Source organism: Notamacropus eugenii, chromosome 4 (assembly GCF_028372415.1).
Source record: "Notamacropus eugenii isolate mMacEug1 chromosome 4, mMacEug1.pri_v2, whole genome shotgun sequence".
Classification (NCBI taxonomy): domain Eukaryota; kingdom Metazoa; phylum Chordata; class Mammalia; order Diprotodontia; family Macropodidae; genus Notamacropus; species Notamacropus eugenii.
In genome coordinates, this window is record NC_092875.1 from 27,097,610 (window position 1) to 27,115,624 (window position 18,015).

The 18,015-nt window shown below is 42.6% G+C and overlaps 1 protein-coding gene across 3 annotated transcripts in view; it reads right to left on the reverse strand.

Moving 5' to 3' along the window:
• Positions 1-1,760: 1,760 nt before the first annotated feature.
• Positions 1,761-18,015, reverse strand: part of SUDS3 (SDS3 homolog, SIN3A corepressor complex component) — a 46,609-nt gene continuing 30,354 nt past the window's right edge. For all 3 annotated transcript variants that reach the window (XM_072600305.1, XM_072600304.1, XM_072600306.1), the window contains exons 7-12: positions 15,676-15,771; positions 14,626-14,687; positions 14,447-14,468; positions 12,977-13,082; positions 8,696-8,780; positions 1,761-3,338 (exon numbers count right to left, since the gene is read on the reverse strand). In XM_072600305.1, the coding sequence (XP_072456406.1) occupies positions 3,240-3,338; positions 8,696-8,780; positions 12,977-13,082; positions 14,447-14,468; positions 14,626-14,687; positions 15,676-15,771 (470 nt within the window). In that variant the 3' untranslated portion in view covers positions 1,761-3,239. The remainder of the gene's footprint in view (positions 3,339-8,695; positions 8,781-12,976; positions 13,083-14,446; positions 14,469-14,625; positions 14,688-15,675; positions 15,772-18,015) is intronic.

Consider the following 18,015-nt stretch of genomic DNA (forward strand, 5'->3'; position numbering starts at 1 on the left):
CTTAGCTTTCTTCTTTAGGGCTCAATTAAAAGTTACTACTTACAAGCTACTTCCTAAAAGAAAGGGTTTCCCCTTCCCCACCCATTCCTCAGTACTCTTCAAATATGGAGAGCCACATGCTACCATGGGTTTCAAGCAGCATTTCACAAAGATCAAATTCCAAACACATCCCCCAAAATTAAGCCCATTGCATGGCTTATTTTATGTGATATGCACATAAGCCACTGAGATTTCACCTTTGTCCCAGTTAAGGCAACCAAAATAATTACAGATTCTTATTTGGTAGACAGTTTGCAAGCACAGGGACCAAAAATGCCACAAATCTACGTAAAACATCCTGGCTTTGGTACAGCTACAAAAAGCTAACTGAAATTTTTTTTTTCAAAAAAGACACTGGCACTTTAAAGGAGGTAACCTAGGGGTACAAAAGGTATAGGGACAGGCTTGCAGCAGGGAGCTATTTACAATACTGCAGGCAGGTATGCCTGACAAAAACACACATACATACTCACACAGACTATAAAACAGAATTATTTGGACTGACCTTTTTGAAAGTGCCAAGTGCTAAAGAAACCAGCTATGTGAAGGAAATAATTTTAACTTAGAAGTTAACCTGGAGATCTGGGGGCTAGACATTTCATGATCCTAGATCTCTTTACAAGTGACTGCTGTCTGGAGTCTGATTGTTGCCCCAATCAAGGAAAGTGGGTCTTAATGGAAACCTCCCTTCCTCTCCTAATTCTACTGCATCCCAAAGCCTATCTATCTTTCCCCTTTGATAGATTTTCTCAATCACAGAATGATCCCCATCTTTTGAGAGGGATATTCTCACATCTGGATTATCTTACAGGCCACCAGAAAGAGCAACTGAAGGACTACTATAAAATTCCTTGGTTAACAATCAGATTTTTAAATTAAATATGAATTGAACTTTCTGGAGGCAGGGGAGACAAGTCAGCACACTGTGTACCAAAAGTCTACTTTAAAGTTATTAGATCGTGATCAAGGCGAGCTTAAGGGTCACAGAATAACTATTATGGGACATTACGGTGCTCAAGTGATGATGGGGGCAGTGCATTATTACTGGTCTCAATGGTTTTCAAAGTTATAGAAGGAAGTGGGCACATACAACTTCTCAAAGCAGGACTTTTTTTTTTAATTGGTCATGTTATGAAAGTACAGAAACACCCCCTGATGGAAGAAAAAGAAAAGGCAGCTCTCTATGCTGCAGTGGGCACTGGCAGAGGTCACAGACAAGCCTCTAGGAGAAAACAAACTTTGGTATTTGGGATTCATGAGGTTTGTTGCTGCTACTGTTGATAAGAAGAAGAAAAATCCCCCCATTAAAACCTCCATGAGCTGTTTTGTATGAAGGGAGCACAGTGAGCAAGCCCTCACCGCCCAATAACCAAAAGGTTCAGTCGTGCACAGTATGCTCCATTTGGGGGGTCAATGACCAATTTTTCCATGAGACCCAAGTGGCATTGCTAAAGCTGAAAATTCAAGTGTGAGAAGTTCTGGACAACCACAAAGTGACAGAACAATCTGTGCTACAATTATGGACTGGGGGGATCTACAAGTCAAAGGGAGATTCATGAAAAAAAGCTGACCTAGGATTAATGCCTGATTGTGGTACATGACACAATCAGTACTGGTAAACAGAGACCTTTTTTTTTAAACATCCTAATAAGTTTTCAAAAAATACCTTCATTTATCCTGTTTTTGGAAATAAGGAAAATAAAGAGAAAATGGGCGTAAAATCATACTGAAAATAAAGCTTTATAAAAGTTCACTTCAAATCAAGGATCCTTGGTTTCTGTTGAAGTAACACCCTAATGAGGGTGCTTATGCTAGCTCTGATCCCAAAGTCATTTCCATGAGTATCAACAAGGACCTCTCAGGGTAAAGAAACCATTTACAACAACCAGAATGAGGTGGACATGACTCCTGCTGCTGACTGCCTCTGAGGTCACTACAAACATTTCAAAACGACAACACTATTACAGAAAATACTATTGAGTCGTTTCTCCAGTTATCAAGAGGGGAAGGGGGGGAGAGTGGAAGATGATGGAGCATCAGGTATGGTATGGCATCTGGATTCCACATGGTCAAGTGCCAAGTTCAGCAACAGCCAAGGTAAGGCAGTTCCATGGCAGCTTGTGCCAACCCTTTGGGAATCCAAAAGCATTATCCTCCAAAAAAGTCTCTTCCATTAGTTGTTCCAGAATGGTCAATGAGCTGTAACTGAATTAGCAAGAGGAAATAATCCTGAATTCTAGGTGGGAGTACACCTATCAGTCATTATACCACTGCCATTGGTCTCCTTTATCTTCTACTTGTGGACAACTTCATAACTTAAGACTGCAGTACGTGCCCCTCTTCATCTATTTGGGGTTAGGGGGAAAAATACACTAACAAGACACAGTCTTCTCAAAAGGATTTTTTTTTGTCTAAATATTTTTTTTAAAAAGCTTGCAAATGTCTTGGATTTAACCAAGGGTGCCTGAATAAGCTACATGTACTGAATGTCATTCAAAAGATGGTAACATCAGCATGTTATAAATTCTTAATCTTCTCCCCATTTCTTCCAGGGCACCTAGAATCCTGAGCAAATCTTTCAGAATAGAATTGCTGGCATGTGCCAGATGTTAGAGGAAGTATTTCACAGTGGCAGCTGAGAACCAGGAGAATTTGTCTCCTTCCGCTCTGCCCCCTAGACAAACAGCAAACCCAGCTCTTGACCTGGGACAAGGCTATATGACTTGCACAGATCATATTTCAAAATACTAAACTATAAGAAAATGCAAATGCTGCCCCCCCACAACCCTGCCCTCCACTTTTAAGAGTGTGAACATCTGAAATTATTTTTCATCATAGACATGCATGCACATGTGCATGCACAAAGCACGCACGCATGTGCAGGCATGCGCACACACACACACACATATTCCCCGTGTGTGTGTGTGTGTGTGTGTGTGTGTGTGTGTGTGTGTGTGTGTCTCATCTGAATGTAACAAAGTCTCAAGGTGAAGCATGGAAGAGATCAAGGGGTTGGTTGCATGGAAGGGCCAAGAACTAATCCAAGGAATATGTGGTCAGCCACAAAGTGGTTGCAGGATCCATAACACAGTGTTGTCCGTTTCCAAGGCGGATATTATTCCCTATAAGTTTAATTTCTCTTAAAAAACCAAAACCAAAACCAAAAGCACTGGAAGAAAAGCCGCAGTTGGGGAGGGGAGTCACGCAGCAGAGCGCCGGCGGATCACAAAAAGCCCTCGCTGAAGCTGCCCCAGGTAAATCCTCATCTTCGTGCTGTCGCTCGTCTTCCGCACCCAGATCTGCACGACAAAGCGGGAGGGGGGAAAAGAAGCAGCACCTGGTAAGAAGTGGAGAAAACTGGGGAGGGAAGCTGAGAGAACTAACTAAAGAACTGCTGCAACAACCCCAGGCAGAACCTCTTAAGTGATCTCAGGGGAGAAGGTGCTGGCACTTCCTGCAGTCCTATGCTCAGTTTTCATCCTCTGAAACACAAGGGGCACTTACTTCTCTGTTGGCTGCTTGCCATATGCCTTTGTTTGTCCGAAGGACTCTCTCTAGTTCGGAAGAACCATGACCAGTCTTTATTTGCTAAACTTATATGAGTAAAAGAGCAGCAAACAGTGGAAGATATCTGAATACCATGGAACCAAAGATGTGTGATACTGTGGACAAGTGGCCCTTTGACTGAACTTGACCAAAAAACAAATTCAAACTCCAAGATGAAGACAAGACATTTCTAACCACACACCTCAAAAAGATCTGAAAATAATTCACAGCATATCTTGGCCATTCAGTCCCTCCATTTTCCTAAAGATAGCTTTAATTTACCTATCTTTTCATATTAAAACCATGATTGGCCATCCGTTTGGATTCTAAAGACCGTTTAAAAGCAACAGAGACTTGGAAAATGTCTAATGGAGGCTCTTTTTCCTGTATTTCTCATCTTACTGTCTGTAGATACTTTCTATTATTTTTTCCATTCACCAAACTTTCTCTCTATTTATCAGTGACTACAAAAGGTGGATTCTAGAGGAAGAGGAGGATGGACGGAGGCCTTGGGTTCAAATCCTGGCCCAGTGTCTTACTCTGGAACAACCTCAGGCCAGTAGCTTGACCTCTTGGAGAGCTTCTAACCAGCTGCAGATCTAGGTCTGCTCATGATCTGAAAGGTTTTCAATCAAGGAGGAGTAAAGCACTCAACAGGCATTTATTAAATGCCTATGTGCCACCACTGGGGATACAAAGACTATACAACTATTTCCTCATCATCCTGGTATTTATTTTGCATTTATTCTGCATATATTTAAATATGTACTTGATATCCTGATAGAATATAAGCTAACATTCCATCAGGGAAGATATCAAAGTCATATGTAAATATATACAGAACAAACAGAAATAAAAGGCAGTTAAGGAGGGAGGGAACTAGGAGTCAGAGGAAGGGAGGAAGGTTAATGTAAGATGGTACTTCAGTTACATCTTGAAGGAAGAGAAATAGTTGATGAGGTGGAAGTCAGGAGAGAGTATATTCTAGGGACAAGGGATGGGCAGAACCAAGGCACAGAGAAGGAAGATGGGAAGGGAGAAGAGAAGAGGGGAGTCAGAGCATTACACACAAGAAACAGAGGTTGAGCTATAGAAACATACAGAAAAAGACTGGAAAGACAGGATGAACTCAGGTGTGAAAGACTGAGAAGACGGCTGAAGGACGCAGTGGGCAAAAAGGCTGGAAGTGGAGTCAGGATAAACCTAAGTTCAAATCTCTCCTCAGTCACTCGCTGCGTGACCCTGGGCAAGTCATTCTACCCTTCTTAGGGTTCAGTTTCCTCATCTATAAAATGGAAATATTAACAGCACCTACTGGCCCCAGCAGAGCTGTTGAGAGAGCTACATGTATGCTACTTGTTAGTATTATTCTACAGGCAGGAAATTCATCCATATGTATGATGAGCCAGCAAAAGGAACTGAAGGAGTAATCAGACAGGGAGATAAGAGTCAGGAAAAAATCAGAAACCAAAACCCCAGAGAGGAGGCAGCATCAAAGGGCACGCGGGTCAAAGATGAGGGCTGAGAAAAGACAACCAAATACGGCAGCCAGAAGGAGACCCCTGGGAACCTGGAAGAGGCAGGTTCAGCTGAACGACGAGGTCTCGACGCCAGAGAGCCAACGGCTGAGAAGGCAATGCAAACACAATGAGAGGCAGTTTTTTCTAGGAGTTTGGCAAATAAAGGGAGAAGAAATTTGGGGCATAGGGAATCACAGAGTCAGCCAAGAGATTCTAGGTACAGGGGAACTGAACACGCTTCAAGGCAGAAAAATACAGGCTGCAAATGAAGAGCAAGGAAATAACTGTGGGAACATTCTGCAGAAGCAGATGGAAGGAAGCAGGATCGAGCAGCTGGCCTCGGCAAGGAAGAGGAGGAGATGAGGCTGATGGGAAAGGTCTTCAATACGAATAGCAGGAGAAAGGAGGCAATCCCTGCAAACGGCCTGGACTTTCTCACTGAAGAGGCAGGATCCTCAGTTAAGATGGTGGTAAGAGGAAGGGGTGGAGGCTTGAGGAAAGAAAAGATTAGGAGCAGCTTCGGAGGGCTGTAAGACAAACAACCAGTTAGGAATAACAGGACCAGAACTCTTCACTAACAAAAACACTCATCCCTGACCAGCGAAAAGGGGAGAACTATCTGGTGTGGCCCTGGCTGGGGCTCCCAGCCATCTGTCAGCTGCTGCGCAGAAAATAACCAAAGAAATTAACTTGGGGAGCTTCACTTCTGGCCACTGGCTTGTCCTCTACTGTGATTTTGTCTCCTCCCCCAAAAAATAACTTGGACATGGTATTCTTCATTGAATCCACTGAAAGGCAAACTCCACCCTTCTCTCCTTGCTGTATTCTGGGGTGAACAGGAGATATCCCATGAAGACCTTTTCTTTATTGCACTTCTTCTACTGTCAATGGAAGTTGTGGAAAGTGAGTTTCAAAAGATACATAGGTTACAAACTTCTATCTCTCCTATATGTACACAAATATCATTTTCATACGTACTTGTCAGTTATTCTAATTTTCAAAAAAACCCTCATTTTTCAATTTCTTCAATATGTGTAATTTAATATAATTAATTAGCTGGTGTATAGTTAGCGTTTTAAAAGTCAAGTATACTGGTAAGAGAAGGGGGAAAAAACCTATGAAGACTTGACAGGGTTCATATCATTTTAAACTTCAGCTCTACAGTGACTAATTTGGAGATAGTCCCACCATTTATCACCTCCACCCAACCTACCCAATGTCAAAGCACCAAAAGTGCCAGTCCCAATTTCACTTCATAATGGACTTGAAGAACGAGCTGAAGCAACGCCAAGAGTTGAGAAATGTCTCTCTGTTATCACAGTTTCAACTAGTACTGCACAAACACACCAAAGCTCATTCCCTTCCCAGGTCAAGCCTTTTCCCTTGTTGTCCTCTTTAGACTCTCTATTAAGTCAGTAAAATGGAGAAGTATTTCATCTTTACCGTAAGACTGTCAGACTCACAATTCTGTTCTCTATCATTACCAAGAAAAATCCCTGCAAATTTTCAGACTAACATATTGATTCTGTAGGCATCTGGTAGCCATGTCTGCCTTCCTTGGCACCTAGCAAAGTACCTTATAAATACCTGGATCATACTTCAAGCTGTCAAGATTTCATCAGTAATTGTGCTAAAACTCCCTTTTACTGATACAGATCCCAACCTCCCCCAAGGTTGGTCTTCACAAGCTATTACGGCCAAATAACCCCCTCATCTGATGGGCAACCCACTGGTGAAGATCCTTTCAACTTATCCAAGGGATCCTCAGTTAAGTGTCAATCAATAAGCATTTATTAAATGCCTGCTACGTGCCAGGCACTGTGCTAAGCACCGGAGATACAAAAACGAGGACAGAGACAGTCTTTGCCAGGAAGAGCTCAGCTGGGAAGGGACAAGATTTAGGAGGGACTGGAAAAGGCTTCTGACAGAAGTGGGATTTTTGCTGGAGTTTAAAGGAAGCTAAGGAGGTCAGCTGTTAGGGCAGTGGAAGGAGAGCATTCCAGGCTTGGGGGATAGCTAGAGAGAATATCAGGGGCCAAGAGAAGGAATATCTTATTCCTTGAACAGACACAGCCAGGAGATGTATCACTGGACTGAAGAACATATAGCATGGAGTAAGGTGTAAATAGACTGGAAAGCAAGGAGAGGGGAGGCTAAAGGATAGGTTATAAAGTGCTTTTTGAATGCCAAATAAGATTTTTGTATTTGCTCCTGTAATAGGAGGTAATAGTGAGCCACTGAAGTTTACTTGGGGGGGGGGGGGGGCAGGCCCCAAAGGGCTTGTGTGACAATGATCAGACCTGTACCTTAGGAAAATCACTATGGAGGCTGAATGGATTGGAGTATGGAGACTTGAGGCAGGCAGACCCACTCCCTCATGTGACTACTGCAACAATCCAGTTGTGTAAGGTGACGATGGCCTAAAACCAGGGTGGTGGCAGAGTCAGAGGAGAGAAGGAGGGGTATTTGAGAGGTGTGACCAAGGTGAAAGCAACAGACTTTGACAACAACTTGGATATAGGGAATGAGAGGTAGTGAGGAGTCCGGGATGCTCCTAAGTCTGGGGAGCTAGAAGGATGATGGTACCTTCCATACAGAAATAGGAAAGAAAAGGAGGAGAGCTTAAAGGAAAAGATGCTGAGTTTCATTTTGTTCCTCAGATATAATTCATTGCCAGGCCACTATCTGAATACTTTCCAGTTTGATAGGACCTGCCAAAACTTATGACCTGGGATGGCTTTCAAGAAAGCAACGCTTCCCCAGCGTAATAAGGGGAATGACTTTGGACAGTCAACATCATGTTTACTGAATGAAATGCTTTCGAATGGTAAATGACTTTTCAGCAACAGTCCTGTTTGCCCCAGCTTTCTGTCCGAGGTCACCTATGTCTGGTCTTGACATGTCAGATGGACAGAGCTGCAGAAGAGTCTGCACCGGCTCACCTCTCAGACTTGGCCCGTGAGCAGAGGCTGGGAGGGCTGTGTCTGGAAGAGGTGACCTTCCTTTTACTCTGCACACACCTAGTAGCAGCCTAGCTGTGCCCTCAGAGAGAGCCTACCTTGGTGAAGACCTTGAAGGGACCCTGAGCCCTGGGTAAACAGAAAGGTTTTGGAGAGCACACCAGGACTGCTGAGTAAAAGCCATCTCCTGAACCAGGCATACTGACGGCGTTTTCCATCCCAAAATCTGAGGGAACAGAGAGCACTTCTACCACTCCCTGATCCAGTTCTTATTAGATTTCTCCCACATTGGTAAGACTCAGTAACAGGAGGAGAGATGCTAAGGTCAGCTTCACCGCAGACACATGTGCCCCAATACAAGATCAAACCAAAGCAGCTGTGCAAGCTTTAAACTTTTTAAACTGCTAGCAGTGCAAGTCACACGGGGCTACCGTCCTTCTGGTAACAGGCTGCAGTGAGAAGACTGACGTTCCTGATCGCCTTTTCATTCCAGTTTTGTCTAATTAGACAACACACACAGCTAAGACAGACCATGCTGTAAAGTCTACGTGCCAGCATCTGGTTTCTAAGAGTGGTGGAGAAAGAAACATGCACATACATGTATGTGTATATACACACACACACGCCTACCTCATTGGCACCAACAGAACTGATCACACAGCTGATCTTGGTGTTCTCTTTTGACTCCAGATAGATAGCTTGGCTCTTGTGGTACCTGTCAAAAATAAAATATGAATTAACACTTTTGAAAAAATGTGTCTAGAAGGCAACCTGGTTATTTACAATGCTAGGATAAGTCCAGAATAGACTTAGAACAACAGGAGAACTTGCACCCATGAACTAGATGATTTCTGAGATGACTCCACGCCTCCCCCCACGTTTAACACTAAAATGTTGACTTATAACCCTTCTTCCCCTTAGCCCTTAATCTTTTGGTATTGTAATGATCAAGCTCCTACTTTCCAAGCAAAAGGCAAGATTAGGCAACTTTCAAGTGATTTTGGCTCTGCCTAAATAAGGAATTAATGAGGAGGTAAGCTGAAAAACCCCAGTTCCACAAGGGTGTAACACAGGTTTCTTTCCCCATGTCCCCACCCTCAACCTACCAAGTCTTTTATGTCTTCTGCCCACCCTACTTCAAGCTGGACCTTTATAACGAATCTGCAGCTCAGAAGCAAGGTCAAGGATCAGAAAGATAGATCAAGGCTCTGAAAGTTGGGACATGGTAGTTGCCACCAGGATCTAGCAGCAGCTGCTGGACTACATGTATGAAAAACCTCATTAAGCTAGTGATGGCACAGCCCAGCCTTGAAGCTCTCTTGTTTATCTTCTCATGGAGAATCACCTTTCAACTGGTCCTGGTCACAAACATCAGTTCTAACCCACCTTCCATCTCTGGTACAGCTGTGCACCTTACCGAGCTTCACAAAGCAAGAATAAGCCCTACCTCGGTCATTTAATGTCACAGAGTCAAAAAGGACCTCTGAGATCATTTCATCCACCCTCCTCATTTCACAGAGGAAGACACAGCAGGAACTCAAGTTTTTCCAGTGCCAGTCCAGTACTCTGAAAGGTACACTATGGCACCCAAAGTAAGTATGCGTATTTTAGAAAGTCACTTTCTGAAAGAAGCCTTTTCCAGTACCCTTACCTGCTAGTGCCTTGTCTCTGAGCTTATATTCTGTATATTTTTTCTGACACTAGTTGTTTGTACATTATATCCCTGCTACACTGTGAGCTCCTTGAGGACAGACTGTTTTTAGCTTTCTTTGTATCCCTAGCACAGTGCCTTGCACATAGAAGGCCCTTAAGAAGTGCTTGCTGACTCATTAACTGATCTGAGGGCACAGCATTTCAATGACTATTTTGCTACCTAAGAGATTCAAACCAAAGATGTAAGCGCAGCTTTCCTATCAGTTTACTAATATCTTATAAGGAAAGTGTTTTATAGATGTCAAAACAATAAGCCATTATTATTTTGCTTCCCTAGTGAGATGGGAATCAACTCCATGGAAAAGAAAAGACTCCTAGAACTTTCAGACGGCTTTGGAAGTCTCCAAACAGTTTCAAAGGCCTGAACCAGTGATTATACCTGGAGAGCTAAACAAACCACACAGTTCAGATAACTGCTTCCAAGGCAGTCATGATGCTGAACCACCACAAAGTCTCAAGTGTGACTGAGGATATTCTAGACGTTTAGTCATCAAGGACAAAAGCACATCTCTGATAAGGAATAGCCCACAAATCCCACAGAAGCAATACAATTCCTTCAACCAGTTGTCCATAATACAGTACAGAGAAAGCTTTCCTATAATTCTATTTGGAAAACTATAAAAATATAAGAATAGGCCTACAAAAGTGATCTATAAATAAATGTTGAAATAATGCATATTTGTAACAAAACACCTCACAAGACAGATACTGCTGAGACACTGGTCACAAGTGTTTATGGCACTATCATCGAAACACTCTAGAAAGAGTTAGGGAAGCTCCCCAAACACCAGGAGGATGGAAATAAAGCTACGTTACACAAGTCTGCCTGCCAGGCAGATCCAAAACACTGCCAGCTAATTCTGAGGAAATCTGGCCTGCCCGTGTTCCACTGTGCTTGAACAACCACCTTAAGCTGCCTTACAAGTATCCTCTGTTGACAATGGAAGGTGAACAAGGATAACTAACACCAACGATGTAGTGCATCATCTCTCAGAAGAAGCACCTGACAGCTGATCTATTCCCCAACCCCACCTTCTATCTCCACCCTTTGAGAAGCTGCAACAACAGGAAAAAGGGAATCTCATAATGCCTACCATAATTACTAACACATATTGTACCTGCTTCCATAAGGGAAGGCATAAGCTACCAAGGCTACTGCTATTCCAGAGAAATGTTTACTTCAAGTCCCACAAGAGTGATTTCTTATGGAACTTCCAAAAAAAAAAATCAATGAAAAATGACAGTCTCATCTGAAGTTTCTTTTTCAGTTCCTGTGAACTGACGAACAAAACGAGAACACAAAAGATTTAAAGGTAAAGACGTAACATTCCTCCAGTCATAAAAGTTCAACACTTCAGAGCACAGAGGATAAAGGCAGGGGAATTTGTGACTTTTTTTCCAATGATAGCTCTGCCAAACTTCCTGTATAAATTCATATTCCCCCAAAACACTTGAAATTCTGCAGGAAGGCAGAAACTACCCAAAGAGCCAAAGAGTCAAGCACTACAATCTATGCAGTGTATGATTAATGGTGACTGCACCCGGTCACATCCAATTTGATGTTCTGACATTTTTGTCTGGTTTAAAAGGCCAAACACAACTGGATCTGCCACCAAAGGAACCAGAGGTCTATTGGAAAAGCATTATCTTTTTTTAAAGTGGAAGAGGGCAAAGGAAGGCAAGTATTTCAATTTCTTATTCAACTAGGTTTCCTGCTAGTAAGGTTCTAAATTTCAGAGAAAACTTCACACTACAGCTACAGGGCTTCAGAAAAGTCAATTTCTCGCTGTAAATACTCACTGTTGGGGAAGTAATAGTAACTCATGTTAACCCAGGGGTGGAGGGTTAAGTTCTCTTAAGCTAAGTGAGCTTCTTCATTCTAGTGCACATTAACAGATCCAGTTTTAATATAATGGGAGGCAGAGGGGAGAAGACTGGCAGGGAAAGAAGAAGAGAAGGTGACAGGCAGACGGGACCATGAATTAGCACCATGAAGCTTCTCCAGTTGTGCCATCTGAGGAGGACACCATGGAATCCTTTGGGCTCTTCACGCAAAACCCGTGCCCAGACGCAGAGCTCGTCCCTGGGACTTCTCAGCTCTGCTTCTGCTTCCTTCTGACCACTCACCAAGACGACACATTTCACAAGGTCTTGGGACAGCGCTCACCAAAACGATCACCGGCTGAAACACCACCGGGCTCCGCACCTCACATACACTAAGCACGCTGGGGAGATCTATCATCCTGGAGGACGGCTCTTACATGTGGGTTTGCTCTTTAAAGATTATTTGGTTTTCAGGATTGGAAACATCTGTCATCTACTTCTGTTGCACTCAGTGTGTGGGGCTGCCTCGCTCTGCCATCTGGTGGCCAAAGTCTGGGTATGCACGTTCACGACACAGGATGACTAGCAGACCTCTGGGAGCCAACCCACAGAGGCGTTCTCAGGGCTCCTTACGATAACGCTGTCAGAGAAGCCAAAGGTTGGCCCCATGCTGGTCAGCTCACCACAACTGCTGGTGGATGCCCTCCTTTATTGTGGTCCTGCTGAAGGACATGAGTACCCTGGGCCAGCCCACAGCAGGAAGACCCCATGGGCCCCAGGCCACAGCAGCAACCTCTGAGCAAGCCCCACTGGGATGTGGTTCAGTCAAGCGTTTGCTCATGACACTGCTCTGATGAGACTAACTCCTCCTTTCAATGTTTTGCTGGATATCCTGCTTTCTTGCTACCAATTAATGATGTTTGGGAAGAGAAATGGGCCTTTAACATCTTATAAAAACATAAAATGATGATCCCTGACCTTAGTTAAACATATTTATCTGGGGACAGCTAGGTGGCTCAGTAGACAGAGCACTGGCCCTGGAGTCAGGAGGATCTAAACTCAAATCCAGCCTCAGACACTTGACACTCACTAGCTGTGTGACTACCTCTCCAAAAAAACAAACTCCAAACAGCAACAAAACACTTATCTGAAGCTGGTAAGGTTTTAAGTAGTCTAATAGTGACTGTCTACAATACAGCTCCCAAGTCTATGGTCTACACATAAGGCAGCTCCAGGTCAATGCTACCAAACAAACTAGGGCACAGATATGACCAGTGATTCAAAGAGACACAGAGCAACCTTCCAATTCCCTTCTCCCTACCCTGGCCTCTGTTCCTTTTGAGATTCTCCACCTTACAATAGTAATGAGCCTACCATCTTTTATCATAATAGAGTTTGCCATCTTCGATCCGAGCTTCAAACCGTTGGGCAGGAGACTCTGCAGGTGTAGAAGGAAGATGCTCTGGAGAAGAGGGAGAGGCTGAAAAATCAAATCCCATCAGAATCACTACACAGGCCACCAGATCACATGCTTGACTGAAGAGCATTTAATAATGAAAAAAATCACAAGAGAATACCACATAAGATAAAAGGAGAACTCCTCTAATAGCCTTTGAAATAGAGCAAAATGAAATTACTGTACTGGTCCAAATGGAGGCTGAACCTCCCCACTCCCACCCACCCCCACCAAACCTCGCTCAGATGAAATATGAGTGAATTTTGTAATTACAGCCTTATGAAGAAAATGACAAATGAAAATGAAAATGAAAAAGACAAAGGAAGCAGTGATGACAAATGAATAAGACATTTAGTGGACTGAAAAAACTTCTTGTGGTAAATACATTTTTAATACAATAATTTTGTGTAACTGTACTGAAACAGCTATTTTTACACAGATACCTACACATGCAGGCACATGTGCACACATACATAAGCTTATCTTCCCCTTTTAAATGAGATCTAATTTTAGAGGTAGGGCCTGAATTGAGGATGATCTATATTTAGACCATAATAAGGTCTTTCAGAAAATGTACATGACTAGGCAGAGCTAGTTTCCATAGCAGAGGCACTAAATATGCAGGACATGGCTGAAGTAGCACTTTTTGGGCTAACAAGCATCAAGCCCTCAGGTGGTCTAAAATACACTCCATACAGATTCACAGAGCTCTGTTCCTACCCTGGCTCCCAACAATGGTTTCAGAGATTCAGGTATGTTCTATGAGCAAAGGCAACCCACCAGAGACTATCTTCTGGGGGAGAGAGAGGAGAGAGATGATGACAACACGGGGATGAGGACAGACTTTTACTTCTTTTACCCAAATGGGGAATTATCACCTTATTTTTTTTAAAATGACCAATGCAGAACTGTTGGAAGGGCCCTTAGGAATCATCTTCTTGAATACTTCCATGATGAAGCTTGGGTCCCTGAAGCAACAGCTATCTTTACAGAGTGAGAACCAAAAGCCAAAGCGCTAACAATTACATCCAACACTGAACTCCCCAAAGCTTGTGATGCTGGGCATCTCGCTGGCTGCACTACAGATGGGCATGGTGGATGTGCACTTACATCTTATGTTTGCTACCTACAGAGTGGGGAGTTTTTTCCCACTCACTCCTCAGATCTCTTTTATGATAAACTCCAAGGATAAACAAGTTAAGGTTAAAATTACCTGTAAAGAAGTGGATGGAAAGGGAAAAGAAGCTTAAAGTCTCTTGGCACCTTTGAGCAGAGTGAACAGGCTGCTATTTCAGAAAAATAAATGAATCAAGTAAGAGAGGTCGACGATGGCTCCCTGACAGAAGGATCGACAGACAACACAAACGTCAACCCCACGAGGCACTTACCTGGTCTCTTGGGTGATTTAAGCTGCAGAAAGAACAAAACAACATAAAACAAATTAACTCCAGTAAAAATCTCCTCAAGTACAACTGGGGGCATGAAGTTGAGGTCCACCTAGATGACACAAGCCACTTTCTCAAGGCTGAATGCTAACATTTCCCCGGAAAGCGAAAAGCAGCACTACCTTATTTAAGGTCCTGAGGTCCTCCATGATTTGTTCATCTGTTAACAAATAGTTCAGCTGGGGTGTTGAGAATTAAAGAGAAAATGTAAGCGCTGCACTCCTCAAAGACGTAGAAATCTAGTCAATGAAGATGCTTAAAGTGTAACTTGCTGAATTGATCAGAACTTATTTGAACATTCTGGATTCCTGATCAATTCAACTAAGTAAGTTTCTGCTACATGTGAAGTGCAGTGCTATAACCAAAGGTTGTACAACCACAGATGTCTTTGATCTTCATCAAAAATGAAGGATAGGGGCTGCTAGGTGGCAAAGAGGACAGAGCACAGGCAGATCTGAGTTCAAATCCAAACCTCGGGCACTTGACACTCACTAGCTAAGTGACCCTAGGCAAGTCACTTAACAACAAAAAAAAAAGGAAGGGGGAACAACAAACCAACCTAATTACAAAACCTTTTGTGATGTAATTGAAACCTCTCATTTAAAGTCTATTAACTCCAGTTTAACCTACCATGGGCAAAGATCATTGAGATATGCAAGACTAAGTACTAAGCTTCAAAGACTTGGGGAAACAAGTAAATGGCAGCTGGAATTTGTTGCCTACAATTTAAAAATCAATGCTGATACCAAGAACGGAATTATGTCAACTCCCTACTCACAATGCTTTTCAAAAAATTTTCCAACCCACTGAACACAATAAATGTTCTTCATCTTGAGTTCATTAATTTATTTTTTTTAAATGCTTTGTTAACTGTATTTTAGTTTACTGGTTTACTTTGTAATCTTCTGTGTTTTATCTTATGCATTTAAAAACATGATTTTAGGGTCCACAGGTTTCACCAGATTGCCAAAACAGTCCATGACACACAAAAAAGTTAAGTGCTGATTTAGAAGTAAAGACACAAATGGTCAATTCTTACTCCAGGGAATCAATGTTTTAAATCTATTCTTTAATTAGGTACTAACGTTCCCTGTAGGGCAAATGTACATGTAAGAATTCAGTATAAAACATTTCTATAGAAAGTAATTTATTCCCTATGTAAACAAGGATATCAGGGGCAGGTTTCCGCCTCTTGTCTGGGATTGGAACTGGATCGTTTGGCCGCCTCCTCAGTTTTCTCGTCATGATGGGCTTCACTTCCATGGAATCTAAATGAAAAATGTAATGAACAAAGAGGTCAAACTAGTGCATGAAAGTCATGACAATTCCTAAAAGCTGAGCTCATAAAGTCTTCCAACCACTGCTGGGATGGTTTGTTAACGGACTGACTCCAACCCCTACATCTACTACAGACTTTGATATTTAAATTTAGAATGAGACTTACTCTTCTGCTACAGCATAGACCATCCCTTTGTTTATACCAGTGAAACCAGGGATTTGACTGTTCCCTCTTCAAAATGGGCAACAGGAAGCTACAAGTGGGAATCTACAATTGTTTTTAATGGCCACTAGCCAATAAATAATACTGTGTTTGTCTCCATGAATACATTCAGGATTTGTTTTTTTCATTTATTTTTACAACCTTTTGTGGCTTCTTGACTATAGCAAACGCTACTTGCTGTAAAAAAGTCAAACCTGATTCCCCAATAAAGTCAGCATACTATTATTCAAACAAAACACTGGAGGCGAAGCAGAGATGATGGCTTGCTAGAATTCAAATTTAGCTATGCAGGTTCATTTTGCTAAAGTAAAGAGGCAGCTCCTAGATTATATAATAAATACTGTGCCATACAATGTCAAAGGACATTTACACAGCTGAAAACGGTCAGAAGACGGTGGTTGGGCAAAGTGCATCTTTGCATTCCTAAGGATGATGGGAATAAAACTGTAGGCCCTTATCTCTGGGTACAGGTGAGAGACAGAGAAATAAGCAACTGATACTCAAACCTTGTAAGATGGAACTCAGAGAGGATAAGTAAGTAGGGGAGAGAACCGCTTTTGGAAGAGGACATGTGCTTTGAGACAAGGAAGCTAAGTAGGCTACAGGTCCTCTAGCTCCTACTGGAGTCCCCTGACTCAATTTCTACAGAGCAGCAGCAGTTTTCAATCACTACATAATTCTGCAAAAATCTCTCTTTTGCTAGAAGCTGCTCTCATGTATAAGACTCAAATAGAAACCATATGATCTTTAGTATTTTCTTTGTGACCTTAACAACACTGTGAAGCCTCACTAGCCTGGGGGAAAAAAAATCATGTGAGATCACCAAATCAAAAAGGTATCACTAAAATGGTGACTATTAGAAGAATGAAAAGAATGATATTGTACATCGTTATCATGTTCTTCCATGAAGACATCAAAGGGTCTCCTAAGAAAGAGCCCTGAGATACATGTCTTGAACGCAGGAGGAATCAGCCTGTACTTGGTTCTGAAAGGTCTTCTTTCTGGACATCAAGTGGCTGATAGATTAAGTCTATCATGAATTTGGAAGGCAGGAGGAAAAAGAAGAGTAAAAGAGAGAACTGTTAAGATAATGTAAATGTTCCTAATATTTTGGGGCAAAAAATGACCTATCATACCACCATAAATATCACCCACATTTTACAGAACTCACTGTCTTTCCCCCTAAACCTTCCCTTCTTCCTGACTTCCACTATTACTGCAGAAGTTACCATCACTTTCCCAGGCTCACCAGGTAGGAGTCATCTCCAACTCATCTCCCCTCATCCTCCTTTATAGCCCCCCCCCTTCTCTCCTATGCAATCACTACCACCCTGGTGCATGTCTTCCATCACTACTTCAACAAAAAACCTGCTGGTTGGTCTGCCTATCTGTCCCCACCTAACATGATTTTCCTAAAATGCAGATCTGACCATGTCACCCCTCTACTCAATAAACTCCAAGGGCTGCCTATTATGTCCAGGATCAAAGAGAAAATCTTTAGTCTCTTGATGAATCAGCATTCATCCCCTGCTCAGTGAGCATGGGAATACCCACGGCTCTGTGGCAGGCCTTCCATAGCTCTCATGAGTTTAATGATCTACAATTTCATTAACTACAAAGCTGACAAATCTAGGTATCTAGCCCTCACCTCTCTTCAACTCATCTCCTAACACCAGCTTCCTGCTGGACATCCTCACCTGGATATCACAACAGCATCTCAAATTCAACCAAAATGAAATTCATATTTCCCTAAAAAAATATGATCCCTTCCTTGAAATTTCCCTATGTCTGTTTTAGCTCCCATTAGCCAGGCTCATAACCTCAGAATGATCCTTCACTCTGCTTTCTCTCACAACCTCTATTGCCCAATCAACTGCCAAGTCTTGCCAATTCCAGTTTTACAACATCTTTTCCTTCACACAACCTCTACCCTCCTACAGGTCCTCCATGCCCCTCATTTGGACTGTTGCAACAACTTCCAAACAAGTCTCCCCACTTTGAGGCTCTCCCC